The following is a 27,758-nucleotide window of genomic DNA, read 5'->3' as shown; positions in this document are numbered from 1 at the left end:
GAGCTGTTCAAACCCGCCACCGGAGAACTCCATGCAAGATTCAAAGCTCACGGTAGTTTGGTGGGCCGTCGGGGTGCGTGCAGGTCACGGAGTTGGAGCAAATGTTGCGGTCACGGTCACGGTCACCATCAGAGTAACAACTTGGTAGAATGGTTGTTTCACATGCTTAGATTCAGTCTAACTTGCTTGGGAAAATGCCAAGCACAACATGATGAGCACGAGAGGTTGAGAACATTGTCGTCCCGATGTTCTTACTTGAAGAAGGTGGACAGAGACGGAGAGAGACTTTTTAGAGTCGTATTTATGATAAAAAAAAAAAAGTCGGGGAGATCAAACAGATTAAAAGATCCTTTTCAGAGTTGCATTTACGATAAAAAGGTTGGTGAGAGTAGAGTGGTCGCATCTACCATGTATGGACCAAACCAATCACAAGAATTAAGCCAATATATTTTGCAATTAATTAAATACGGCATGCTATGAGTTTGGGAAGATGGCAATAGTTTGTAGGTTGGGACAGACAAAATAGCCATCTCATCAAGGACTTCCCAGTTATCTATGAATACACCAACTACGCCATAAACGTGAAACAAGTTCATTTTCTTGTATGGTAATAATAATACACTGCATCTAATGTAATCAATATATGTTACAAGTCCCAAAAAAGAAAAAACAGAGCAGCACTGGCATCAGCGGAGGAATCTCTACTGTATGATCTACAAGAAAACAAAATACTCTTACATAATACACCAAAAGAAACGGCTGACCGAACTTGTAACGCTAGCTACCAAAATTCTCTTTTTGTGAGACGAGGAAGGTGGCATGGAGAACGAGGAACAAAAATTCAGGCCTCCACTGAAATGGTTGAACTGTTCTTGTGCTTTGTCAACTTGACTTTCTTGGTTGAGCCTTTCTTCGATTTTCTTGATTTTCTTTTCTTCAAAGATGTCATACTGTCCATCTCGTTAGAGGTCGATGATTTGCCTGTGTCACCTTTGCACGATATCTCATCTACTTGGCTATTACTTTGAGGTGCATCTTGTTCGTCAGCCACACCATTCTCTGAAGCCATAGGATGTTCTCCATTATTTGGAAGGTTCGTCTCCTCTGGGTCGACAACGGACATCCTGGTCAGAACATAGTCCAACAAAAAGGTGCTTCTCACGAACCTGTCAATCCTGCTAAAATGCCTCTGCGAATAAGGTATAAGACCCTCAAGGAGTTCACTAACACCCTTAACCTGAAAAAGAAATAGCTAAAAAGGTCAAACAACTGATACTAGTCCTTCAAGATTAATGAATTCACTTTGTCCTAATTACCTAAACCTTTCTCTAAAAAGGGGATAGCACATGTCCGTGTGTGATATTTAATTGGTTATCAAGAAATGAGCAAGCAGCATATAGATAATGGAGGCAGAGAAACCTAAATTTGGGTGAACCAGAAAAATGTCTAGAATAAATTGAACAAAAGTTTATCATTAATTCATCACAAAGTGAAGACCATGGATGTGGCTTTGGATCTCACAAACATTTCTGAGGGCAGGAAGATACCTCCACAATGTCAGTCGGAGGAAAGATTCTGAACATTCGAAAAAGAACCGCCTGTGCAACATGACACAGTTTGGGCTTTGTGTTCCATTCCCGTACATATTCAAGAAGCACATGGATTTCTTCCTTTCCAAGACCACCAAGAGCCTTCTCTATTGGGTCTTCAACATCTCTTCTCCTGCACAACACCACAAATGTTTGTAGGGATGGACAATAAGCAAAAAAGAGGTACATTGATTGTTGCTAACCTGCAAAGACGTGAAAATAGATCAAAGAGTTTGTGTGGTCTCCGAAGTTCAAATGCAAGTTGAATCGCCCTTGTATAATCAGCATCTGACACAGCATTTTCCAGTTCTTGCGCCCTCAAAATTGCTTCTTCCTGTACCAAGAGAAAAACTCAGTGCACAAAATATATGAGAAAAGCGAAAAGCAACCATAAGTTCCCTTCACTCATATGTTGAACAAGGGATGTTTGCTTCAAATCAACTGATCCGTGCATGATTTTGCAGAAATACGTAAATCACATGATATGGGATCTTAAAGATGTATCTGGAAACTCAAGGTGAGATTTTTAAGATCTGGGACCCTTACAGTACGTATTATACACAGTGCCACTAGATGTTCCTTTGTGAATTGGGTAAGGGTCTTCCCAAGAAAAGGCAACCACCGAAACTTCAGATAGGTATATGTGCACTCAAAACCAAGCCATAAATCTTACTGATGGAGGGAAAACAGAATCGGCGACAGCATGCTGTTACATGAAAATGAACAGTACTAATTGGGTAAGGGTCTCAAGGGAGGGTAACCACCTAAACTTGAGATAAATATATGTGCACTCAAAACCAATCCGTAAATTTTACTAATGGAAGGGAAAAAAGAATCAATGAACAGCATACTGTTACTAATGCAAAGAAGAGCTTTTGATGTTAAGTAGCAGCAAGTCAAAAGGCTAAATTGATTTTGCTTACCAAAGCAATAAGTACCAACATAAATTTGTCTGAAGTTACCATGGCTGCTGAAGCAGTTGCACAAAACCTAGCCAAATGGGTAACTAAGTTATTAACTTAGTAGGTCTATACCATTGGCACCAGCAACAAGATCATACTATAAATGTGGTTTTTTTACAGCTAGGGGAACCTTGAAGAAAATTTTGAAAGCAGAAAAGCCATAATTATCTGTCTTATCAACAAGTGTCAACGAAAGCAAGAAACTCCATGTGATCTTAGAAACCAAGAAACATTTTTTTACTAAACTAATAACCTCTCAGTTTTCAAATGGATTGTCACTGCTTTAAAATAAAAATAAGCCTAACAGCCCAAAAGATCATCTACTTGACAGGGTAATCAGCAATATCAATTCATTGTGTTATCTTATATATACCAGAACCACAGAAACAACCGTCTAGTACGGGAACACAGACCACAATTTTCCAAACAAAGATTAGCCTAACAAAATTCCAAATCAGTGATTTAAAAAGCGCTAGGCGCCAAAAGGCGCCAAGGTCCAAAAACGCCCGAGGCGCTAGGCGCTCGCCCGAGCGAAGCGAGGCGCTAAAATATAAAAATATAAAATATAATTAATAAATATAATTATTTAAAATTTTAAATAAAAATATAAAAATATATAATATAATTAATAAATATAATCACATTAACAGTATAAACCTGCTGACGGAGAAAGAGGAAGCAGCGGCAGCAGCAGCGGCGAGCGGCGGCAGCAGCAGCGGGAAAGGGAGCGGAAGGCGCGAGCAGCGGGAGGCCTCGAGGGAGGCGCAAGCAGCGGGAAGGCTCGCGGGAGGGCTCGAAGGAGGCGAGAGGGCTCGCAGGAGGCGCGAGCAGCGGGAGGGCTCGCGGGTGGCGTGAGCAGCGGGAGGGCTCGAGGGAGGCGCGAGCAGCAGGAAGGCTCGCGGGAGGGCTCGTAGGAGACGCGAGCAGCGAGAGGGCTCGTGGGAGGCACGAGCAGCAGGAGGGCTCGCAGGAGGCGCGAGCAGCGACAGCGGCAGCGAACGACGAGATCGGGATCGGCAACGGCAACAGGTTAGTGTTGGGTTAGGGTTAGGGTTAGGGTTGGGGTTATATTGGTTTAGTTGGTTCGATTGAACCAACTAACAACCGAACCAGGACCGAACCAGACCTAAAATTCTGGTTCGATTTACCCAGGCGCTCGCCCGAAGCGCCCAGCGCCTGGGACATTAGCGAGGCGCTCGGGCGTCGAACCAACTAACAACCGAACCAGGACCGAACCAGACCTAAAATTCTGGTTCGGTTTACCCAGGCGCTCGCCCGAAGCGCCCAGCGCCTGGGACATTAGCGAGGCGCTCGGGCCTCGCCTCGCCCGAGCGCCTAGGCGAGCGCCTGAGCGCCTTTTGCAATCACTGTTCCAAATACAATTGCTATTTCAATAATGTCCAGATACATCATGTGTTACTGAGTCAGACTTCTACTTCAAGTGCTAATTCCATAGTCATTGTACAAAACAATAAACATAAAGAACCATAGTAGTTTCCCACCGTGGACGTACTAAGGCACACAAGTTCAATTATGGTGCCATGCATCCCTATTGGCTTTGCCTAACAATCATAGGGTAGACCACGAACATACCCACCAGAATAAGGGTGGTGGCAAACTTCTTAGTAAAACAAGATTGTTCTGTAGTCTAAACATGACAGTGCCTTATCCACTGGGCCCTTTTCTATTAAAAAGGCAATTTATATAATGTAGAACACCAAGTTGCTGCAGAAAAAGCAGCATATCATTAGACTGTTCACAGAGTTTGACAGCTACCACTAGGGTTAGGTCATAGGATAACAAGAATATTGCACACATTGAATACCTATGAATAGTTGATGATGCAGTATATCATGTCATCCAGTTACAATGTAAGTTGATACAGTATATGTCTATACACAATGCAAGGATATTTATGACACATGAAAGCAAAGCAGCAAATTCTCTCATAAGATAATATACCAAGTGCATCAAATACTAATTCCAGTATGTCTTGGAATTGTTTAAGATTGGCAAACATCATTTTGTAATAAATTTTAGCCTATTCATACTCTGCTTAATCTTTGGCTATTCAACCACAAGAAACGTAAGCTGATTATAACAAATGAACAAGATGATGTAACGGCACTGCACATTTAATATGGCTGAGATGCTAAAATCATCTAAAGGGCGCCAAACTATAAGTTTCTTTAGCAAATGCATCTTTCATGTGCCTCAGTACAATCATGTCATGATGGTGGTTTGATCCAAGAACATTCTCACATACAGTTCTCAAAACACTTACAAATTTACATGTCAACAAAATTCTACAATATCAAGCATATAACCGAGTGTTGACCATAATGTTTAGCATGACAGAAGTTCCTGGAAAAGATTAACATCTCTATTAAAGAGTGCTTTAGCACTGAAAAGATTTTACAAAAGCATATATAGAAATATTTAATACTATGCTGACGAATCACATTTGTAAAAAGCAATATGCATTGACTAATAGGGTGCAAGGACAAAAAAATATGTTTGAATCGTGAAGTACTAGACAAATTTGACTCCCAAAGCAAATTTGACTCACCTCTCTGAGAAAGGCTTCCTGCTTATCTGCAGCAGTTGAATCATGCCAAAAATTAATTAAGGCATCTGTACCACCAGTCACTAGCATCTCTGTCTTCTTCCCAACAGCCAATGACCAAATCTGCAAAATAAAACAAAAGTGAAAATATGTAAAAGCCAAACTACTCTTTGCACGTTTGAAGCTAATTAATTATGTTGGAAAATAGGCAGCAACAGAACTCTTGATATACAGCAATCATTGCCAATAAATATCGTACATATTTGGGATAGAGGAGAAAAACTAAATTAGGGCATGCAATGGCCAGCAAGAACCAAAGCATTAATTTTCAAGACATCAATTCATCTAATGGGCAGAAAGCACTAAAATTTTAAGCACCAAAAATGTGACATTGGCACAACATGATTGATTGGGATGCTGTCAAACTACTCCAACCAATCTTGGCACTAAATAAAGAAAAAGAAAAAAATATATACAACTGGGCTTAGATATAGGTCACTTCTCAACCCTCATCCAGCCTCGGGAAGCTAGCTAGCACCAGGCAGTAAGATGACAATCACCGAGCTAGGGATTATCCCTTATAATTCTCAACAAAACAAATAATGTTGAACGGGACCAATCCTATTATTTCATCTGCTGAATACCTGGATAAGTAAAATATTCTTAATAGCCCAGTTCTGGGTTGAAAACCTTAAGAAAGCTGGCTGATTTGAACTTGACAAGCCAGTCCAAGACCCTATTTTTGGGTGTGGGAACCTGGTTGGTTTATTAATTTTGGCATATTGACATCCTATCACACAGACCAAACCAGAAGGCTAATTCAAGATTTGTAAATTTCTAGGTTGCTGATGTTATCTAGAAAGATTGCTATAAATATAAGCTTCAAATGTCAACTAATACAAGATTGATAAAATTTAACTCCAAAATTATATCAAACTTAGCATGAAAGTGTAACTTCGATGTCAGACACCAATTAGACCACCAAATGAAGTGTTGTAGGCTCAAGCAAGTTCTAATAGTTCATGGACACTCATCACAGTAATCACCAATCTGATTTTTAGTTCCAGTTGGTTAATGGGTTTAGCATTCTTCTGCTTACTATCATCAATCAAAGGTTAAGATCCCTTCAATATTTCAGTTATCGAATTTTAAGCTCATATATTTCCAAAAGCTTGGAAATGATGGATGACTAGCAGGATTGGTGAGGCAGCAGTTGGTGATTGGGAATTATGCATAAGTTCCCATAGCGATAAAAATGATATCAGGCCATAAACACAGGAATATCCAAAAGTTTCAATATTGCAAATAATATATTGACTTAAATGCCAGCCCTTTTAGTCAAATCATAGAGTACAGTCTTAAAAAGACAATCAACCAAGGTTTGGAACACTTGAACCTAATGATCCTTTACTTTGAGCCCTAAGTTATTAAAAAATAATGTACCATGCACCTGTCCCTTAGAAAAGCAACTTGCACTTCAATGAAACTAACATAAGAAACATTCAGTTAGGCATGAGGTACTCGCACTTCAAATTTGAGAACTCGTACAATGGGCTAGTAAAAGACAGATTAGATTATCAAATAAACAAGTCACATAACAAGTAATGAACTTCCCTTGGGATAGTATTTCAGAATTCCTCTATTTTGCTTTAAGATGCATGGCATATTTTTATAATAAGATTTTCTCATTTTTGAACTAAGAAAAGCTGTGCATAAAAAAAACTAGAAGACAGTATAAGCAACTTCGAGAAGAAAGGTAAGCTGAATATAACAAAATTTTGACATGAATTTTGGAGGATGGTTGGGTTCACATAATCTTCGGTTGGGCTCTTTCAGTCTTTCCTTCACAGCATGAGAAGCAAATCATGTAATGACTGCCGATTTACAATGCATGGTGACTTATAAAAAAATTGCAATTACTAAATTAACTAAAAACACAGGCAAGAAATTATATGAATACAAAAAGCTTACAGTACAACATCACCTATCTCAGAGAGTATAACAGCAGACAAACAGAAATTAGTACCTTGCCTTCATGCTGGTCATAGGTTGCAATGCACTCACTTGTCTTGATTGTCCAGAGTTTAATTAAGCCATCACCACCTGAAAGTGGAAATATTCTGCTTCAGAAGATACTTCTAGAAAATTAAAAACATATGAAGATTGATCACAATTTGTCTTTCTTTACCACATGAAACGAATTGGGTCCCACGTGAAAGAAATGAAGCTCGTAATACACTTGAAGTATGGCCTTCAAATGTTTTTAAGCATGAGCCATCAGAAACAGCCCATATCTTTATAGTTCTATCACCAGATGATGTTATTACACATTGATCTACAGGAGAGAACTCCACAGACCAGATTCCCCTTTTGTGCCCTTTAAGCACAGCTACAGATACTAGATCAGGAAGTCTCCAAATACAAGCAGTGTGATCCTAAGTAATAAAAAGGTGAAAGAAGTATATATTAGAGAATCAACCAAAAAATAGGTTTACTGGTGAATCAGATAATAACTAAAATTTGAACCAGTTGTTAACCTCAGAACCACTACAAACAAGACTATCATTGGGTGAGACGGCAAGAGAATTGATGTCTTTATCATGTGCAGCCACAACTGCCTTTGCTTTAAGTGCAATCTCCTGATCCCCATCTTCAGAGACACCTTCAAAGCTCCAGACTTTAATGGTCCGATCACTAATATAAGATGATATTGGTAAGAATATCAAAGAAATAGACAAAAAAAAAACTCAAGACAACTATCCGTATACTAGTATTATCAAGGCTTGTGGCAGCAAGTTCAATGGAAAAGGGCAAGAAAAGAAAACAGAACATACATATATATTGTCAGTGGAAACCCTCCATACAGAATTAAATGAATAATGATTAAAATAACCATTGTTTTAGCCTTTTAGGGGACTACTATAACAGTTTATGATGTGAACCAACAAGCACAATGTTCTAAATCTATTATAATCTTTTTTAGAAAAGGTCATCTCATGCTGTCATTGAAAATTGTATATTTTATTACTGTAGTTAATGAACAGTGAGGTATCTGATACTGGCCCTAAGTCCAAATCAATTGTGAAAGGGTCACCTTAGCAGGTAATAATGGATTGAATATATAGAACATATATTAGAGAGGGTATGGATAATGGTAAAGCGCCAAGTGTCCTCCCATTTAAATGAATAGCAGATATAGAGATGACTCATGTCCTCGGAGTTGCAATTGAGTTAAAATGTGCCATATTATTTAATGTATAAATGAAGACATGTTTTAAGTTCATCATGAGAATGGTTCAATGCTCTTATTTGACCAGATCACGACAAGAACCATAAAAGCGGTAACAAAATTCAAAAGAGAGTCTGCTTCATGAGTAAGCAGGACACAAAAATCATAATGTAGACAATGGAGAAGAGCGTAGTCAGATGTGCAAAAGAACTAACCAAATGAATATGAAAACTTATAATCTTGAGATGGTCAAAGTAACCAGCTAATGCACCAGTAAATAAAAACACGATCAGCATAGTCTAGAACAAACATCTCCAACAACAAGAAAAGAAAGAAAAAGATGAGGACCCACTAAAACTAATATGAAACCAAGAAAGAAACAATAAAATGTTGGTTTAAAATTTGTATTTGAAGCAGAAGCACTAGCAATCATGCCTACATGCAGCTAAATACTTGTCGCAGAAGAAAAGCCCGCTATGAAAAAGAAAATTCAAAAGATGTTTGTTCAACATAAGCAATACAACCAAGCAGGATGATGTTTACTTTTTACTTCAAAAGCATGACGAATCCTGCATGCATAAGTGGAAAAATGGATGACCAAAAATAAAGGCTTTAAGAATCATCATTTTTCCAAAGGAATGAATAAAATCAAAGAGTAACGATTCATACACATTGATTTGAATGGAAAACCTTTATTTCTCCTACATCAGAGATTCTTATTCTCTTTTTTTAATAGTCTAATTTAAGATTTTCTGAGATCTCTGAGGCAGTACAGAATAACTGTTCAAGATATTCTCCAAGATTAAAATACACTTCACATATTAAAACAGCATATAACTTAGCAATAGCTTAAACATCAAAAACTAAAACACAAAATGATAATAATAACATCAAGTAACCAAATCTGTACCACAAATGAACAGACAAAGTATAGCACGAGAGTCAAGGATGGACCTTCCTGTTCACTTTACAGACTCACCTGCTACCACTAACCAAAAAATTCTTCCATTTCTTAGAAAAAGCTACAGCTCCAACAGCGCCCATATGACCTCTACCAATTCCGATACAATGTCTGCTTTTGACATCCCATAACCGGACCTATAGCCACGAAGAGATAAACATTACTGCTTTAAATAAAATGAAACAAAATAAAAGAAAGATTGATGGGCTTGGTCTAATAAAACACTAGAAACTAGCATTTCATTGGGATTGAGTCCAACGAAATGGTAAAATTAATAATGTTAGTACGTGTTTTGCTATTCCAACATTAAGTCGATTGAAGACTTGAAAGACAACAAGGTACTTAAATGTTTTCTGGTATAAAATTCAACAACAAAAATATTAGATTATGAGACAAGGTTTGCAGAATTTTCAAGCTATGCCATCATAAGCACAAGTTTGTAGCCTTACGGGTCCAAGATTCAACATAGAGATCATTTGACATGGTAATCTAAGCCCTAATCATTCTGTGTTTCAAAAGAGAAAAAATTGAAATAACGGTTGAACAGCACTGTAAGCAAGCAGGAATGTCACTCACACTATTATCCTTGCTTCCTGTTACCAACATCGTTCTCCCATAAGTTGAAATGCAAGTGTCAATGCAGACAACAATGTCTGTATGCCCCACTAGAACATAGGCACATGACATGGATGCAACATCATATACTCGCACCTGCACATGGTCAAGATCAAATATGAAAAACCGACTTGCTTTTATCCAACAATGGATGAATACATAATTCTCTTGCTCAGATACACAATTTTAGAAAATCAAAATGCAATATTCTTAGACCACCATTATGCATCACAAAGTAAATAAACATCACAAATTAAGACTCCTACAATCAAGCTAGTATAATAATTAAGGAGAAGAATACCAATATGGATGCCGACTGATCAGTATGTTGAATACAAGTATTTATTGGATCATCAAATTTAAAAGAACCAATTCAAAAGTTTACCTGTTCCAGATTTGTAGCAACAGCAAGATATTGTTCATCATCACCTAGAAACTTCATATCAAGAATCTCTTCATTATATCCTACAAGTCTCTTGTACAAGTTCAACTGAAGCATTCCTCCAGCAGATTTCATAGGGCAATAAAACAGAAACTGCTGGTCAGCGGTTACACAGAGCAATCCTAAATCTGAAGGTAATACAACAGCTGATAGGAATCCCCTTCTCAAGTCATCTTCATCAGAGCCAAGGGTTACATCTGAAGATTGCTGCTCATATAAGCAAACTGCACTGTTGCAAAAGAGACCTACAGAATTAGTTCATAAAACAATCTCCTAAGCATAGAAAAAGGACAAGAAAGTGCTACAAGTTTTGTTTGATAATCATACCCTTCCGAGCTCCATATACGTACAATCCCACGTTCACCAACAGTCAGAAAGTAAACTGGAGCTGAAGCACCAGGTTTTCTATGCCCACTGGTTTCCAAAAGGGCAGACAAACAATTACCAGGTTGAATGATGCAAACGGTTTCCACCATCTCATATGTTGGTATTGTCATATTAAAGCTATAGTTACGCAGGTCCCATTTGTTCACAACCTGTATGGTTTTCAAATTAATTTATTGTTGGTCAACACGGAAACAATATTGAATACAACGACATAGTGCACAGAAAATATATGGTTGAATTTGTAACTACAAATGTATCAAATTACAGATAAAGTCACCACTAGCAAATTTACATTATGATAGGCAAAAGAGCAAGAAAATGACAGTTTAATAGACCCATCTAGCAAAAAAAAAAAAAATTAAAGAATAGTTGACTTGTTTCCTCAAGCTAGATACAAAAACTGATACATCAACAAAATCAAATTTAAAAGCAGAATTATTGACATAGATTGAATAAATTAAACAAGGCTTTAGCCTTGTTCATGGGTTTGTATTGTTAACCAAAATTAAAATACAATCTACTATAATATCTAAAAGTGTGAGCAAACATTCATACAAAAAAACAAGACAAACAGAAAATCAAATTGAAAGGCCCTTGTCCAAGCGGAGGTCTTCATTGCCATCATGGTGGTTTAGGATCCCACAGCTGCCGAACACAAATCTAGTTGTCCCAGCTAATCTTGCTTGAGAGCTTAGGCACCTACTTTGGTGTTTTCTTGGCCTTCTCTTTCCTTAAATTTGATATTAATCAAATTTCATATCCCTACAATTTGTCCTTGCTTGGGATCAATTTTGGCAGCAATCTTTCAGTCCAAATAAGATAGCTTAATTAATTTAGATAGGGAAAGGAAGAACACCATTAATCACAAAAGAATAAATGAGTTCCTCACACCAAAAAATTATAAACAAGGTATAATTCTCCAACATGAATCATGTTGATTTTTTAAAGTGAAAATTATCTTTGCAAATGAATTGCCTAAGATAGACCTGCGGTAATCAAAGCAGCAAAATCAATATTAAGATTCTAATACAATTAAAATCAAGGACAATAATTTTGAAGTTTAGATCATACCTTATCTCTTCCAGCACTCAGTAAAATTTGGCCATCTTCAGATAATGCCAATGAAGTCACTGGAGAGAAATGTTTTTCCAGCACTGCAACACACTTTTTAGATTCAAGATTCCAAACTCGAACACTGGCATCATCACTACCTGAGAATAGCTGGTATATCCAGCACACAATGATCAACACATGAAAGATTCAAACACATTTTAAGGAGGTAAAAATAGAATCAAGATCATCATATTGCAATGTTCAGTTGATAAATAAGAAGCCTCTTGTTAAGGAGAATGTGAATTAACAGATAAACATTGTATGGAGGCTATCATCCACATCGAGAGTATACTGGGACCCATAGAATATTCTGCATAGCATCAAGCTATAAGTTGAATATGATCATCATTCAAACTTCTACTGACAATACAAAAAATGGATGGGTGTTAAAAAAGAGTCATGCTTCATTTTTCCTTGCTATAGACCACTTCATTTTTCCGATCAATTGCAAGTTATTTCTTAACAAGATAACTACATCAACTTTCTTCCAAAAAAGATTATTCCATAACATGCATTGACAGAATTCAAGAATGGAAAGAACACGTTAAGACCAATGTTGCCAAAAGGTGATTGGGCACCTGCCTAAGAGCTCGAGCAAGGTAGGGCAAGGCTCGAGCACCTCAAGCCTCTCCAGACCAAGCACGGTTACAGTTTTGTATTGTATATAACCATACTCTCAATCTTATCTAACATGGCTCTTTAGTTGTTTGATTGAATTCATTTTCTAATTATTACCTTTATCCTTAACTATATTTTCTCATTGTTTTTTTAAGGTAGGCACCTTGCTTAGCTCGCACGAGCACCTAACACCTCAAGCATTTTGGAAACTTGGCAAGCACCTTGCATAGCATCTAGTGGCTTTAACAACACTAACTACAACATGCTTCCACTAACTCTCCTAAGTCCCTTAACTTCTTCACATTGGTATATTAAAAGGCTGATGTTTCTCAACTTGTACAAAGTAGAAACTGTTGATCCACCCAGGACAGATAAATAACAAGATAGTATAAACAAACGTTAGATGCAACTACACTAATACTCCTTGAACATAACCGCCTCTCATCATACTCCATGGAGAGACCGATGATTGTCACTTGTTGCTCTCAAACAAAGAATAAACTCTTCACTTATTATGAAAAATGTTATGAAGATTGGAGAATAACCCTCACAATTTCAAGGTTTCCTATAAAGCAATCTACGTAGACCATGTAATTTAAGAGCAGTTGAGAGCTTTTAAGCATTTCTATTCAAAGAAACAAATTCCTAATAATCAACTAAACAATTATATCAATCATAGCAATATTCATTTTAGTTCTACCAAGACCTGTCATTTATCTTGAAAAGGCAAGCTATTTCTACTAATGTGGTTAATCCCTAAAATTTTTAAGTCCATGCTTTTGATTTAGAAAGATTCTATACTTATGTTAATTAGTTTGTCCTTCAAGTTCAACCTTACTCCTATCTGTTGCTATCAAAATATAAATAATGAACTCAAATTATAGCACATGCAACTCTCATAGAACATCTTTACATAGAAATAGAAACTGATGAAAAATTATGGTTTACGCTAGCTAACTTGACGAATTTGTTAAGAGAAAAGATTTCGGAAACCATGGTTTACTATTAGCAGCAACTGATAGAAAAAGAAAGTATTGTAAATCTTACAAGTAACCGGTTTGGGTCGGTGTGGAACTTGATGCATGTCACAACTCCCTGGTGACCTTTGAAGAAATGCGTGCAAAAACCGCCATCTACATCCCAAACACAAACCTTTCTATCTGCTCCTCCTGTTGCTAGCAAACCACCAGAAGAATGGCATGCCATGCTCATAGCTGGACCATCATGGCCCTGCTCACAAAAAATTGACCACTTATTTTTTTCCATGTGATAAATTTTAACTCAAAATTTAATAAATGATAAGGACATGGTCCAACATAATTATCAATTAGATTACTAAATAGGCAAATTTTGATAGTAGAGGTTGAATGATGCTTTTTTTTCACTTTCTCCATTAATCATCCAATAGACTACTCATGATTTGTCTATCAGAGCTGTAGGGAACCACATATAAAAGATTAAACAGTTTTGGAAAAAAAAAAGTTTAAACAGTTATTCCCAGAATCATCCTTCTTAAGAGGACACGACTCCACAAGAAAAAAAAAAATCAAAGAGAGACAGAGTACAAGTCGTTGAAATGAGAAATCTGCAGAAAAAAAGATCAGACCTTTCAGAGAAAATGAAAAAGAGCACGATGTGATATGCATCCCTAAGTTAGTTTAAAAAATGAAAAACAAGGGAGTCATATCTGACCAAAACCACAAATTACCAAATTTTAGTTTCTCTACGATAAGGATCAAAGATGCTTTCAAAATTTCAAACTTAAATTTGTGAACATTTTGTTTCTTGTATTAAAAACCTAGAAGGATGAAAAGTCGAGCTTTATTAGCTTTCATCGGTGCATCCTATTGTTCCTACGTACCTTCCAAGAACGAACGCACTTGCGGGAGGAAAGATCCCAAACCCGGATCAGTCGGCTGTGGCCTGCGGAGAAGAGAAAGCAGCCATCGGGGCTGAAGGTGAAGGCGGTAACAGACTCTGAATCACAGCCAAGGCTCGCCAGTACGCAGGCATCGGAGGAGTTCACGATCTTTATCTCGTCGCCGCAAGCGCAAGCGAGGGAGGCGCCGTCGGAGGACACGGCGAAAGGGCCGCCGCTGTAGAATTGCTGCAGCGACGACACGCAGCGGTAGCTCCGCTTAAGGGCCAGTGGAGTCGGCGCCGCCATGGGTGGCGAAGCCCCTGGCGAGGATTGGGGTTTCTGCAGCGAGGAGTAGAAGAAAAAAACAAACCGATAGGGTTTTAGGGTTTTATAGGTGCGTGACGGGTTTCGAGCGCTTTCACGGTGACCCGTTTTGAGGTTCAACATCTGGAATTTTGGAGCCCATAACAATTTGGGCCGTAAGAACCAATAACCGGCCCGTCTGTTCCGGTCACGTGCTCGAGGGGAAAACTTAAAAGTCTTATGCCTATTATCTTCGTCTTCGTATTAATTAATTTATTGTACGTGTTTTGCACGCACAGAACTACTACTTGTTTGAAGAAACCACACCCTTTTCCATCCATCAGAACGTCTCCAGATATCAATTCTTTTTTTGCTGAAATCTAAAGCATGCTCGGCTAGAACAAAACTTCATTAATTCGATTGCAATATCGATCTGTACGTGGTGTCATGGTAATAGGCTGACTACCTCCAAATCGTTCGTCACCGGTAAGTACAATTAGTTCAGCAGCATAGGCAACCAGAGAGTTAAACACCACCATATGCTTGGGGTGTTAAACACCACGAGAAATTAAACGATAGACTAGCAAAGAATCGACTCTATTACACACCCTTAGGATGCTCCACTCGAGGGATCAGATGCTGGGTCATGGTCTTGGTTAGATCACGCAACAGCATTTCTAGGCAATAGGATCCTGAAACGTAGTCCGGTAACTCAACAAGTCCCGGCCGTCGCCTGCTTCGTGATTCGTGCAGTCCCATATCTGTCATCCCCTTCGACCCGGCCGGCCTGCGCTCGCGGGCGGCGCCGGCGACGGCGGCTGTGGCGCCGAGAGCTGGACCCCGCCGCCAAGCGCGACGGCAGCGGACTCGACGTGGGTAAGCAGGTACTCGTAGATCTTTTTCCTAAGCCGCTCGACCGTCTCCGTCGGCACGCCTTCGCCAGGACCCTCGCCGTCCTCCGGCTCCGAATCGGCCTCCCCTTCGCTTCGCCGGCGGCCGATCGCCTCCAGCCAGTCGTTCACCCTCTTCAGCTGCGACAGCATCGCGGCCACCTGCTCCCGGTCGGACGGCCCCGGCGCGGCCGCGTCGGCGTCGAGGAACCTCTCCACGAACCCCAGGAACCATACCTGGGCCTCCCCCTCCAACGCCCGTGCCAGCGCCGCCCCCTCCTCCAGCCCTCCACCGCGCTGCCACTCCGGAGGCGGCGACGGAGGCGCCGCTCCCCGCGCCTTCCCCCTGGTCGCCGACGCCAACGCCGGGGACGACCTGGATTTCGACTGATGGGAGACTTTCGAGGAAGCGACCGCAGTCTTGGATGAACCCTCGAGGACCACCACCGCCGATGACGCAGCGGAGGCAGGTGAGGGCTTGTGGTCGTAGAGAGAGAAGGGGGAGAGGTCGGTGGCGAGGGCGGCGCTGACCCAGGAGGTGGCGTGGCGTCGGCTGTCAGCTGAGGCTCTCAGGACTTCTTCCGGGATTGGGTCGACGCCCGGGAGCGTCTCCGGTGAGGTTGCTGCCAGGCTCCGGGATTTGGTCTTGCAGAGGGAGTCGGTGACCGTGGCGGCACGAGAGAGTGAGGAGTGCAGGGCGAGGAAGTGCTCCACGGCCGGCTGCGGGTTGTCCTCCTTGGACGTGGTGCTTAGCTCAGCATACATACTGTGACAGAACAAACAAGTAATCAACGTCAGTTCAACGCAAAACTCATCTGTGCCACTTCGCAGGGGAAAAACAAAAAAACACAAAAGTATCAGTTTGGAGATATCCAGAACACAAAATCTGTGGAAAATCTAGCAACTTGCAGGACACAGAAGAAGATATTGGATGTTAACGATGCAAAGATTCAGATTACAAAAACAAAAGATCAGTTCTTTTTCCAAAAGTTTCCGTGAGATGAACCATTTTCGACAATTGAGCTTTCAAGGTGACTATATATATTTCCACTCATTATTCTAATTGATCCTCACTCAGTTTTCTGTCACTCCTGCCACATCTAATCTGGATTCATTCACTCTCCCGAAATCACACTAAGCTCCCCTAATTCTGCAGTATCTAATTATGACAGGGATTAATTATGGTCCAAGGGATTCTAAAACTCTCCTGAGAATTTTAAATGATGTATGTAGAAGCCAGTTAGACTGACAATTTTCACTTAAAGGTTATCCTACCATCGAGAATAACATGATGATAATAGCAGGAAAACTTCAGCCTACTAAGCATTCAATAGCCTTTTGTGCTAACACAATAAAGCAATCTTGCACCAGTTTGTTTGTGAAAAAAAAAAAGAAAGAGAAATAGTTGAAATATTTATTTGAATTTAGTTACAGGGCAGAGCCTTACAGTCACTAGCAGTGCAAGAAAAAGAACAATTCATGGTGTCCAATCTTCACGAGAAAATTCTATATACAGACCCCACAAATATGATCACCAACAAGCTAGTGTCAGTGTCATAAAACAAAACTCAAATATCCTCATAGATTGGAAGGTGCCAAGCAAATTTACTTTTGCATGGATGTAGTTCACAAAAATCTGATAGCTAAATGTAAAACAAAAATATACATGACAAAGAATATTTTTAAGATGAACTTTTGCTTGAGAAATTTTCACAGCAAAGCTGATGAAGCAGTAATAGTTTTAGATCAGGTAATTGTCAAGGGATATAACTTGTACTGGACAAAGCAGATCATCAAAAGATAATTATCATGTAGAAACTCCAACGTGTAAAATGGGAGGCATTCTATCACAAGAAGGTTATGTTAAAAGAGTCAGATGCCTCAAATTAGGACAAGAATATCATGGACAGCCTCTATCTATCAAGGATACAAAATTAGATCAAGGTGAATAAAAGAATCTACAAGTAGAAATTCACGTAGCACGCCATGAAAGATCCTATGATATGCAGAGATCTTGACAACCAATACATAGATGGCTGCACGATAAAAGTTACGACAAATAACTTCTAATGGTAATTACCTCAAGCACCGAATCAAGGTCTCTGCTGCAGAAGCCTCTTGCATAGCCTCAACAGCAGCCAGTTGTGCTGCATCCCTGTACTTCAAAAGCCCCTAAAAATTTACAAATGATCTGTTAGTCCAGGTCACCACCACATAGCATAACCAAGATCCTTTTACTCTGTAAATCATAGAGACATGGTTACACAGAAGGAATGCTTGATGTGTCAGCCTACGGCTGATACATACATTGTGCCAAGTGGCACTTACGGGTGTCATATGAAACCTATGTGAACCACGGATTGCAGTTTCACAATAGCACAGTCTGCATCTCCACCTAGACGCCAACACAAATATGTACCAGCAATATTTTTTGTGTATGGCTAGCTTAGCTCCTTTAGAATATAGTGAAGCTACAAGGAACATATTCAGATTCAAACGGTCTAAGACAGAGCTAACCACTAGTTACATACAACAAAGAAGACAGAAAAATGATGATTTTTTAGAAACTTAGACAAACTACAGAACAATCTTAACAACTTAAATAATGAATCTAGTTTTGTCAGATCACATAATAACATCATTCATACCTTTCCTAGTTTTGCAAGAGATGATGGAACTGGTTGCCATGAGACACTACCATCTGTCCATTTTCTGTTAGGAGCAACTTTGACTAAGTTAGCAAAATTTAGACTGTGAGTGATCTCTGAAGACTTCTTTACAGCAGCAGGTCGCTGTTTAGCGGATTTATCAGAATCATCTGCAGCAGCACTTGCAGTGTTTTTCTTCATGGGAGACTGAATCTTGCTATCCTCCTTAGGTAACAGTTTGTCATTTGTCAATGGCTTCTGTCGAGGAGCCTGCAAGTTAGAAAAAGTAAATGCTATGACACCCGAGTGAAATACAGTTCATACTTGGCTTCTAAAGATCCATTATAAATGTGCTGAAAATAAATAAGTCTAACTTCACTGTTCTTATGTTTGGGTGATATAGTGGTGCACAGATTGATATTCATATCTTGGAACTGTATGTATCTAATTGCACGCTTTTTTCTAAAAAAAGCATCTGCAAGTTTGCTTTCATTGTACAACGAAAAAAAATCTGCAAGATTGCCTTGATTATTTGACTTTGTAACTCAACAAAAGTTCCGCTTCAAAAGTCCACCTGTTTCCCTTAGAGAATGAATCAGATACTTATTAATAGTATATAAAGTTTCTACAATCATGAGAACAACATAACAAGAGAGCTTTTCACAATCAAAATATTAGAATCTTTTTCTATTAAACTAACCATTAATGTGCTTATTTCCACGAAAAAGAAACAAGGAAAAAATCAGACATGCCGACTAGCTTTAATAAATCCACAATGTTCTATAGAATAATAGCAACCGAGATATATAAACACAAATATATAGAGAGAGATCAATTAGGATCAATTCAGAAATAAACTCACTGTGGTGCTCCTAGATTCAGATTTTGTGTCAAGTTTGGTTGCTTTCAAGGTAGAACAATCTCTACCCTTGAACTCCAGATTCCCCTCCCAGCTTTTTCTCAAAGCCTTGGGTCCTAACTCGATGCTTGGTACCAAATCTCCTAACAAGTTCCCAGCAGAAGACTTCCTACCAGCGGTGGTTACTTTCAAGACAGAGGCTGCCTTCTCTAACAGACCAACTCTCGGTGATGCCGGCTTCTTTAGGCCCTTGGCTCGGGCTTGCTTCTTTATTTCATTGGAGAACTTCTCAAATGATGCAGGCAAAGAATAGACACTGGTTGGTGATGAAGGTATCGACCGTGAATTCATTGATCTTGATTTGACAGTGTCCTCCTCCAATTTTCCATTGCATGCTTGCTTTGAGAGTAAAGAGGTTGACCTACTAAGTGAAGACTTTTTCTTGTCCACATCCTGTGCTTGCTTTGAGAGAAAAGAGCTTGACTTACTAAGTGAAGACTTTTTCTTGTCCACATCCTGTGTTTTAATAGTTAGCTTAGAGGTCCCCAACTTGCTCTTTTCATTTTCTGAAGATGTGCTGTTGTTATGCTTCGAGTCACTGGATGGCTTTGGTTTCTCTGCATCAAGGAAACCAAGAGAATTGGTGGCAACGAGATCCTCGGGGTTCCCAACACATGGGTGACGACCAGGAAGTGGCCTCACACCTTTAAGGATGGGCACAGGGGAGCCTGCCTCAAGGCGGTCGACATGAATAAACTGACCTAGTTGGATCTTATCACTTAAGATGAGGTCATTGTGCTCATCAGGCAGGGAAACATATGTTGCATGGGAAGAATCAGACACCTTAAGATAAAATCCTTGGTTGGTGAAGATATCACTCCCAGCAAGAGCAGGAACAATGCTCACAACCTGGAGGAGGGATGACCGATGCTCTCCAGCAACCTTAACATCAGTGTTCATGTGCTGGAGGAGCTTGATGAGGATACCTGGGACCAATGAAGCCATTTGCTGCAACTCTCAAGCACATTAGTCTGCAAGAAAGGAGAGAAAATTTTAATACACAAAAATAGTCATGTGATTACGAATAGAGATTATTGCTGGCTTGTCGGTTATTCTTATGCATGTATAGAAAAGTTGATCAAGCTTGGAGAACAATGCAGATTCAACTTATATATTCTCTTTGCTATCGAATTACCACCACAGAAAACAATTTTATGCTGCACAAGGTGCTGATATTCTAAAGCAGCCGCATGAGTAGTGGTTATGTAATGGCTGCACAAAAACATAACACAAACCAGAACCTACAAAAATCAATCAAGTTCAGTTCTTGCATATTTTGTTGGAGAATTATTTGCAAACAAAACACTTCTCAATAATACATTCCCTATATGTATTTCCGACAAACAAAATCAGGTATTAATCACAACAAACACAGATATACAACCAATAAACAACGAATTTGAGATGTTGGAATGCTGAAACTGGGATTTCATACCGTGAGAAGATCATATCTTACAACTACAATATGAGAACAAGGTTATCGGTGGCACGGTTTCCATAGTAATGAAAAGTGATTCGTCAGCAAATTCTACCAAATGCTTGCATTGTGACTTGGAACAAAAGATTTCGGTCATAAAACTTCAGAGGTCAGAACTTTGAAGTTTTAAATAGGAAGTAAATCCAGACATTTCAATCAAGGAACAAGATGTGCAGGCTTGGAATTAATAGAAATAGTCAATGAACTAGATGTGCAGACTTCAAATGAAATTGAAATAGGCAGGCCGTAAGCAGAGTTGCCAAAAGAGGCCAGACCAGAAAATTAATCTTGTGCAATGAGTTAAGACATTGACCACCACAGACTTCAACAACAAAGTGAAGTGCCCGGAAAGCAAAATCATTTAGGATAGACCACACGATGAGCATCCACGGATCAATGAATCACGCAACGGAGAGATGAAGTTAATTTCCCATAGAACAGCCATGCGAGAGTAGCCCTAATACAACAAGAAGCATAGAAGAAAACTTCAAATCGAGGCAGATACAGACTAAAACTGCCAACCACGAGATGGTGAGGGGCAAAGGAAGACAGTTTTCCACAGTGAAACCGATCAAAGAGGTAAAAAATTGCGCAAGCTGGCTCTTGAGATCCAAAAGGACAATCAAAATCCGTCTCTAACGGATCAACGACTCTGTATTGTAAGGTGACCGGATGAAAAAGATGCGATCTTTCAACAAGTTCAACATCTTTATCCCAAATCCAACGACAAAAAAGATGGATCTTTATAGATCTCAAGGACGAAACCCTCATTCAAGTCAATCAACAAAGGAAAAGAAAACCTTCCTTTTCGTCATTTCACTGATCCGAAAAGGGAAAAAATGGCCGCAGCCCCAACAAAGCCAACCTTTGTACAAACTCTGGCGGAAAGCTCGCACGCCGGGAGCCCAGGGGCCGGTGATGGACCAACAAAAGCGCCTCCTTTCCCAATCTTCTTGCTGAGGAACCGATCAATCTCCCCGTTTCCGGTTCAAGAAGGGCGTAGATACGAATCCTTGGCGCACAGTCTTTCAAAGAGGAAAATGGGGTGACAAGGGAGCTCCGATCCCCCGCTGATACGACCAAAGGGAGGACCTTTTTAGTGGAAGTAGTCCGCTCTCTCGTACCGCAAAGAAGCCGGTCTATGATCGATCACATCCCCGAATAAGCAACCGAGAACAGGGGTAAAGCAGTGCGCCCCGGACACACGACGCGACCAGCCTTCGACAGAGGGAAAGTCTCTCTCTCTCTCTCTCTCTCTCTCTCTCTACTGTATTTGAGGAGCAGTGTGATTGGTGGGGAGGTCTGCGGCCGAAGACTGACGCGACTCAAAGGTTTTTCTGAACCTGTTTCTGTTTTTTTAATCTCACATTCGCTAATAACAATCTAAAGAGGAGAAAGCATAAGAAAATTCGATTTTCTAAATCATATTCGAGGAATATAACTTGATGAGATGTGAGATTCCAATTAAAACCTGTTTTTTATATCGATTACAACCCGAGGAAGAGAAAAAAGAGGAGGATGAGATAGAGAAAAAGTACCAAACTATGTTTGTTGAGATATCAGTTTCGAAGGCTTCGATCGTATGATTATTAAGCTCATTTGCTCTGATTTGATGTACTGCAATTTGTTCTTCGCTTGTGCTTCGTTTTCTCGTCGGACTAACAATTTATTTCTTCTACATCATCATCATTAAAAGGGAGGCAGAAGAAGAAGAAGAAAGAAGAAGAAGAGTTTGTGACTCGTAGTAATTTTGAGGGCCGATTGGCATTAGGTGGGAATAATTAGGGGTTTTGATTATGTCATGTGGAATCGATTGCGTGGCGTCTCAGCGGTGGTCGATGCCTCCGACGGATGCGGTGGCGTTGGGGGTTACCGTCAGCGGTCAGCTCACCAGAGAGTGATGGGATCTTTTCTAAAGAAAATTTGCACATACACCCCTTCACATTTAACTATTTTAATATAAACTCAAAAGGATGTAATATAGGAAATAAATCTCTATCGATTGGTACTCGTCGTAATGATTTTGATCCTCAAATCATTATAAATAAATAATCCTTAAAAATATTCTATATATTTTAGATTCATCATCCTAAATTGAAGTCCTAGAAATGAGAAGCCAAATTGATCATCGAAAAGTGTTAGGGTCAAATAAATATATACGAAAAATGTTTGAAGAGATATATATATATATATATATATATATATATATATATATATATATATACATATTAAAATTTGAAGGGGGTCAAATATACTCTTTCTTGTAAACTTTCGAAAGGATACAAAAAATGTGAAACCTCATAAAAAAATTATTGTGCTTCGTTGGAATGTATACGCAAGCATTGGACTGCACTTTCCCAGTGGACGCATCTCTCTCTCTCTCTCTCTCTCTTATTTTGTATGGTTACACTGTATTCTTTTATGATAGATAGGGGTGGCTACACAGTACCATATGCCATGAATATTATTTTAATTGAGTCGATGATTGAGTTTGATACACCTCTTAACAAAACCAATAATTACTAATTAATTGGTTACCAACTTTATTATAGTACTCGTAAAGATAAATATAATTTGACGACGATGGAGTACAGATCACGATTGATGTGGTCTTAGTAACTTCACGATTCCTGCTTTATGTTCAGGTTGTGGGTGGGTACCTTTGCCTTTCTTTGGTGCCAAGTTGTGATTCGCCGCTCCTCTTAAGGATGCATGGGAGGAATTGTATCGGAGTTAGACTTTGATACTTAATCCTCCATAAATAATAACACCTTTATTAGTTAATTATATATGGATGTGGATTTTTTGTTTTAACCGAGTCGATGCGCATACCTCAACTCCCTCGCCAATTAAGTTTCGTGCCTCGGCAACTTTCCCAGCCAGTGGTACACCGAAACATGGATGGATGCATGCATGCATGCATGCAAAAGGGTGTTTAGTAGCTGTAGACAAGACAAAGGAGAGAGACACACACACCGAAAAGGGCGATTCCGGTCGATGATTTCCAACAGACAGACAAACAACACAGAGAGAGAGAGAGAGAGAGAGAGAGAGAGAGAGAGACACTCTTTGGAAGGAAGGAAGTGCACAGGCAGATCCGCCTGGGTGTCTGTGCGTGCACTCATACTCCAATCCTTCCTTGTTCTCTATATCTGTCCAAATTTAACTCACGGTCGTGAAATTGCAGACCTCAAGTATCTCCAACCTTGCACAAAGTGCCGTACTCCCCACAGGTGCAGCAGAGAGAGGTACCACACGAGAGGCCAAAACATTTGCACGCTCGTATGACACTTTTCTTCGATGATCGTTCCCGACCCATTAAGACAGCCGGCCGACATGATATCATCTGTGTACAATGTTTCCTTACCAGTAATCATCAACATCTTTAACTGTTGGTTAGTTATATTCGACAGAAGCTCGCTCGGCGGCGTAGTCAAGATGATTTAGTTATATTTGATAGAAGCTTCGATCGCATATGATTAGTAGGGAAGATTTATTGTATCCTAATAATGTCATCTCCTTGCATGACCATTGCGATCTCTCTAGCAAAGCAAACCGCCGGTGAGATGGAAAGATCTCGCTAGCAAAGCAAACACCGCCGGTGAGATGGAAAACTCTGACCAGGAAAAAGGAAGAGCTTGGTGCCTTGTGTTTACGGCTGGAATACTGGGAACACGGCGGGCGGCCAACATTAACAAAATGGTACCAATCCGGCGAAGAAGCCAACCTTAAAACGTGGAAACTTGAGAATAGCTGAACCGACAGCTTATCCAGTCTCGATTGTTTCCCAGAATTTGATTGTCAAATCACAGCCATGGTTTCGATATAACAACGAAACATACACCTTCTGTGACTGCTTATAGCATATGCATCACACAAACACACCCACACAGAAATATAAGCAACACATGAAAGTAAACCAAATACCAAAATTTCAGATTAAATTAAATAAAATGGCTGATGTTCCGTCTAACATTCAGAGTACATAATTAGTTGATTTAAAGATTACAAATTCAAGTCTGACTTGGGGAAACATGAGTAATAAAATCAGAAACTGATAAGAAACCTCCTCTGCGAGATGGTATCTTCGACTTCATACTTCTTGGACGCTCAGACCTGCAACATTACACCCAACTTATTAATTTCGAAGCATCTCCAAGAGATCATTGGTGAATGGATCACAAGGTAAGTAAAGGACCTGTAATTAATTAAACAAGACATAGAAAACTATCGCAACAAAAAACTTTCTTCAGAAAGCAAAGGCTGGACCGACATATATATGGTTTTCTTGATTCATCAAAAAAGAAAACAATCAGCTAGTAAACAAATCTCCCCTGTTTTACTTTGCATTTTTTTTTCCTCTGCTGCTTAGCAGAAACCATAAATGTAATGAAGTTTCAATTACACCTGTAGTTATTGCTCTTTCTCCATGATCATGGCACAGGTGTGTGTGTAAATATATTTGGTTGAGAATAATACTTGCCTGAGGCACACAACCAGAGATTCAACCCTTCAATAAAAATTTAGACATGAACCCAGACATATTCACACAAAATCTTTCTAGTTTTTGGTGAACTATCCCATGTGACTTCAGCAAGGATGGAAGAATAGCACCCTGATGTTAGCTGATCTATAATCTGTTTGCTAAAACATTTATAAAGTCTCTGTAAGAGGTGAAATTATCCATACTGGTAGTCCTACCCAACGACTGACTAGTGCTTCCAACATTAAGAATATTCTGATTCAGAATCTGAATGAATGTGTGATGGCATAGCTTGATAAAGTTTTACATGTATCTACAGTCAAAAGTATGCTTGATAAAGAACAGAAAATTGCCCTGGAGTTCTCCGGAAGGATGCTGATGAGCTGCACCAGCGACAACGTCATTCAGTAACATGTATCTGAATGAATGTGAGATGGCTCTAAGAAGGCTTCAGTGTTCTCAACCATATCATCGATACAGTTGTTACCGGCAGCTCAAGAAAATAGTAGAGAAAGGAAAGGCCGAGATGCATGTCTAGTGTTACATGTCTTGGTAAAAAATTATGCATAGGATTAATGCAGAACGAGGGAAAATCGAGTAATTATAGTTTGCAGGTGTCCAAGAATGCCCGGCGATAAAGCGAGAATAGTAGCACGCAGAGAAATGGATTCTAATGCGTACGAGCACAGAAGCATCTTTCCACATCCACCAGTTCGAAAAAGGAGAAATTTCATACACTCTCCGAGCATCATCTGCTGCTGTGAAACATGCGAGAGACATTGAAGACACCACCACGTACCTGGAGGAAGAGATTGCTTCAACTTGTCTGCCTTCTCCGAGTCAAAAACGCACAGCGTGTAGAGGTACTTGGAACAGCGGACCTTGAACTTGACGACATCCTTGCTCCTCTTTATTTTCACCGAACGCGCATCTTTCCTCCTCGCAGTGAGGAGAAAATCCTTAATCTCATGAATCTGCTTCGGCTGAGAACATCCACAAATTTTAAAAAAAAAATCACATTTTTGGCTTGAAGTAGCTAACACAAACGCAAGTGGATATCGGCAAAAAGAGCAACTTGCAAGCAAAAAAGAAAAGAGGATATCCTTGTATACAACGGAACGAAAAAAGGGAAGCAAAAACGCGTAGATCTTAGCATCAAATGACGGATTCGAAAAGGGAATTCTAAAGCCAACTGCATAAAGAACAATCGAACAAGAGACTACCACCGTAGATAAAAAGAACCGCCCCAGGCATCGAATCACCGGATGAATCAACAGAACACACACACACACAGAAACATTAATTCCATACGTCGTGAGAATCAGTACACCAACATTAGATGCCAAGCGGGTAAGAAAGTTACCATCTTGATGGGTTTCCGAAGAAAAAGGCTAACGGCCGCTTGCACCCACCCCCGTTACTGGAAACCCTAGAACCAGAGGAGAAGAGGGTTGGCTTGGCTTATATACGGCGACGACAAAACCCTAATTCCTGATGTCGACCTATTGACATCCATGCCCTTACGAATTGTGGTCCCTTTAACGCAAGCGATACAAACCCTCGTGGACGGATCGGGTTGGGTTGCTACAGAATATTCACTTAGTCAATCACGCTGTCAACTGCGATTCAGCTTTCCACCTTAGAACGTTGAAGAGATGGGATTGCTTAGTCAATAAGAAAGACGACGCTCGAACGGCATAAACAGTCATATGAGTATTGATAAGTTATATTTTGGGTTCGAACCACGTCACAGGCAACGCCATGCAATCGCCACCGCCACCACCGTGCCTAGCCTAGCCACCGTCGCAATCAACGCAACGCGTACGATCGATCCTCGTATAGTAATATAAAAATTTCTTGCCGACATCTGGCCCAAGAAAAGGTAAAAAATAAACCAACTAAGCACTGACTTACTCATTGAGAGGTCAAAGTCGACAATCACTCGACGATGGCCTTCTGTATAGGAAAGCGATCACCCCCCGAGCTACGACCATCTTGATGGAAAGTCGTCAACCATCATCCCGACGGAGAGTCGCCAACCGGTACCTCGATCGAGAGATGTCAATCAACATTCTGGCATCAGCACCCCATCCTGAGGGCGTAACCGATCTCAGCAACCAGTTTAAGACTTCCGACATCGACCCGTAGATCAGGCCGTGCTAACTCATCAGCCACGACACATCATTTCATCAACAAGTATAACAACACCAAAGAATTCGAGAGAAAATATTCTACCCATGCTGTAAAATAAAATATTTATTTTGGCACAACCTACTATAAAACCCAACAATTTACTATTACCAAGATTAATTACTATTTGCCCAAGGCTCCATTTTTCATCTTCATCCTAACTTAAGCTTCGAGAGATTGACTTGAGCTCGTCATCGACGATCGCACCATTAAACTATTAATTTATTTAATTTAAAAAAAATCTGAAAAGTGATCCGAAAATATTTTATAACTATATTTATTTTTGTTTTTTAGATAATATGCGACATGAAATATTGACCAGCGAATAAAAGTCTCCCTCTTAAGTGCTTACCACCGTTTGCCGTCGGACGTAATTACCAGCGTAATTGTAATTAAATGGACTTCACCTCCAAGAAGAGTATAGCTGCCCCGTGTGACCCAAAAGACAGCAAATATTCCATCGATCACAGAATGAGAGCTTTACCGGAAAGCAGGAAAGGGAAGA

The 27,758-nt window shown here is 39.9% G+C and overlaps 3 protein-coding genes across 5 annotated transcripts; all 3 read right to left on the bottom strand.

Moving 5' to 3' along the window:
- Positions 1–582: 582 nt before the first annotated feature.
- Positions 583–14,712, bottom strand: LOC135580754 (protein TORMOZ EMBRYO DEFECTIVE-like). 2 transcript variants are annotated; one of them, XM_065091353.1, is made up of 14 exons: positions 14,344–14,712; positions 13,530–13,712; positions 11,823–11,972; positions 10,692–10,900; positions 10,308–10,593; positions 9,884–10,018; positions 9,326–9,444; positions 7,655–7,811; positions 7,306–7,552; positions 7,144–7,220; positions 5,121–5,240; positions 1,793–1,923; positions 1,548–1,722; positions 583–1,237 (listed from the first exon to the last, which is right to left on the bottom strand). In XM_065091353.1, the coding sequence occupies exons 1-14, from the start codon at positions 14,647–14,649 to the stop codon at positions 842–844; spliced, it is 2,691 nt and encodes an 896-aa protein (XP_064947425.1). In that variant the 5' UTR covers positions 14,650–14,712; the 3' UTR covers positions 583–841. The 2 variants fall into 2 exon arrangements, with proteins under 2 accessions (XP_064947425.1, XP_064947426.1); XM_065091354.1 differs by lacking the exons at positions 583–1,237; positions 1,548–1,722; positions 1,793–1,923 and adding an exon at positions 2,293–2,579.
- A 330-nt stretch (positions 14,713–15,042) lies between these two features.
- Positions 15,043–22,259, bottom strand: LOC135597825 (uncharacterized). 2 transcript variants are annotated; one of them, XM_065091351.1, is made up of 5 exons: positions 21,446–21,846; positions 19,047–20,074; positions 18,185–18,454; positions 17,617–17,708; positions 15,043–16,302 (listed from the first exon to the last, which is right to left on the bottom strand). In XM_065091351.1, the coding sequence occupies exons 2-5, from the start codon at positions 20,046–20,048 to the stop codon at positions 15,411–15,413; spliced, it is 2,256 nt and encodes a 751-aa protein (XP_064947423.1). In that variant the 5' UTR covers positions 20,049–20,074; positions 21,446–21,846; the 3' UTR covers positions 15,043–15,410. The 2 variants fall into 2 exon arrangements, with proteins under 2 accessions (XP_064947423.1, XP_064947424.1); XM_065091352.1 differs by lacking the exon at positions 21,446–21,846 and adding an exon at positions 22,119–22,259 and having other exon boundaries at positions 15,170–16,302.
- A 2,236-nt stretch (positions 22,260–24,495) lies between these two features.
- On the bottom strand, positions 24,496–26,565 carry LOC103972498 (large ribosomal subunit protein eL38z/eL38y). Its single transcript, XM_009386854.3, has 3 exons — positions 26,427–26,565; positions 25,863–26,046; positions 24,496–24,696 (listed from the first exon to the last, which is right to left on the bottom strand). Exons 1-3 carry the CDS (start codon positions 26,427–26,429, stop codon positions 24,674–24,676), a joined length of 210 nt encoding a protein of 69 aa, XP_009385129.1. The 5' UTR covers positions 26,430–26,565; the 3' UTR covers positions 24,496–24,673.
- Positions 26,566–27,758: the final 1,193 nt, after the last annotated feature.

Source organism: Musa acuminata, chromosome BXJ1-11 (assembly GCF_036884655.1).
Source record: "Musa acuminata AAA Group cultivar baxijiao chromosome BXJ1-11, Cavendish_Baxijiao_AAA, whole genome shotgun sequence".
Lineage (NCBI taxonomy): Eukaryota > Viridiplantae > Streptophyta > Magnoliopsida > Zingiberales > Musaceae > Musa > Musa acuminata.
This window is presented reverse-complemented; position numbering and strand designations above follow the sequence as displayed.

What these genes read in the sequence shown, in the direction of transcription:
- LOC135580754 (XM_065091353.1), bottom strand. Translation starts at nt 14,649, where the DNA reads ATGGCGGCGCCGACTCCACTGGCCCTTAAGCGGAGCTACCGCTGCGTG. An exon ending in TGAGTGCTGGAAGAGATAAG is followed by an intron (nt 10,901 to 11,822) that starts GTATGATCTAAA and finishes AAAACCATACAG; the next exon opens with GTTGTGAACAAATGGGACCT. An exon ending in AGGAAGCCTTTCTCAGAGAG is followed by an intron (nt 1,924 to 5,120) that starts GTGAGTCAAATT and finishes CTCTTGGTACAG; the next exon opens with GAAGAAGCAATTTTGAGGGC.
- LOC135597825 (XM_065091352.1), bottom strand. Translation starts at nt 20,048, where the DNA reads ATGGCTTCATTGGTCCCAGGTATCCTCATCAAGCTCCTCCAGCACATG. An exon ending in CTGAATCTAGGAGCACCACA is followed by an intron (nt 18,455 to 19,046) that starts GTGAGTTTATTT and finishes TCTAACTTGCAG; the next exon opens with GCTCCTCGACAGAAGCCATT. An exon ending in ACCTTGATTCGGTGCTTGAG is followed by an intron (nt 16,303 to 17,616) that starts GTAATTACCATT and finishes GTTCTGTCACAG; the next exon opens with TATGTATGCTGAGCTAAGCA.
- LOC103972498 (XM_009386854.3), bottom strand. An exon ending in GAAGCAATCTCTTCCTCCAG is followed by an intron (nt 24,697 to 25,862) that starts GTACGTGGTGGT and finishes GTAATGTTGCAG; the next exon opens with GTCTGAGCGTCCAAGAAGTA.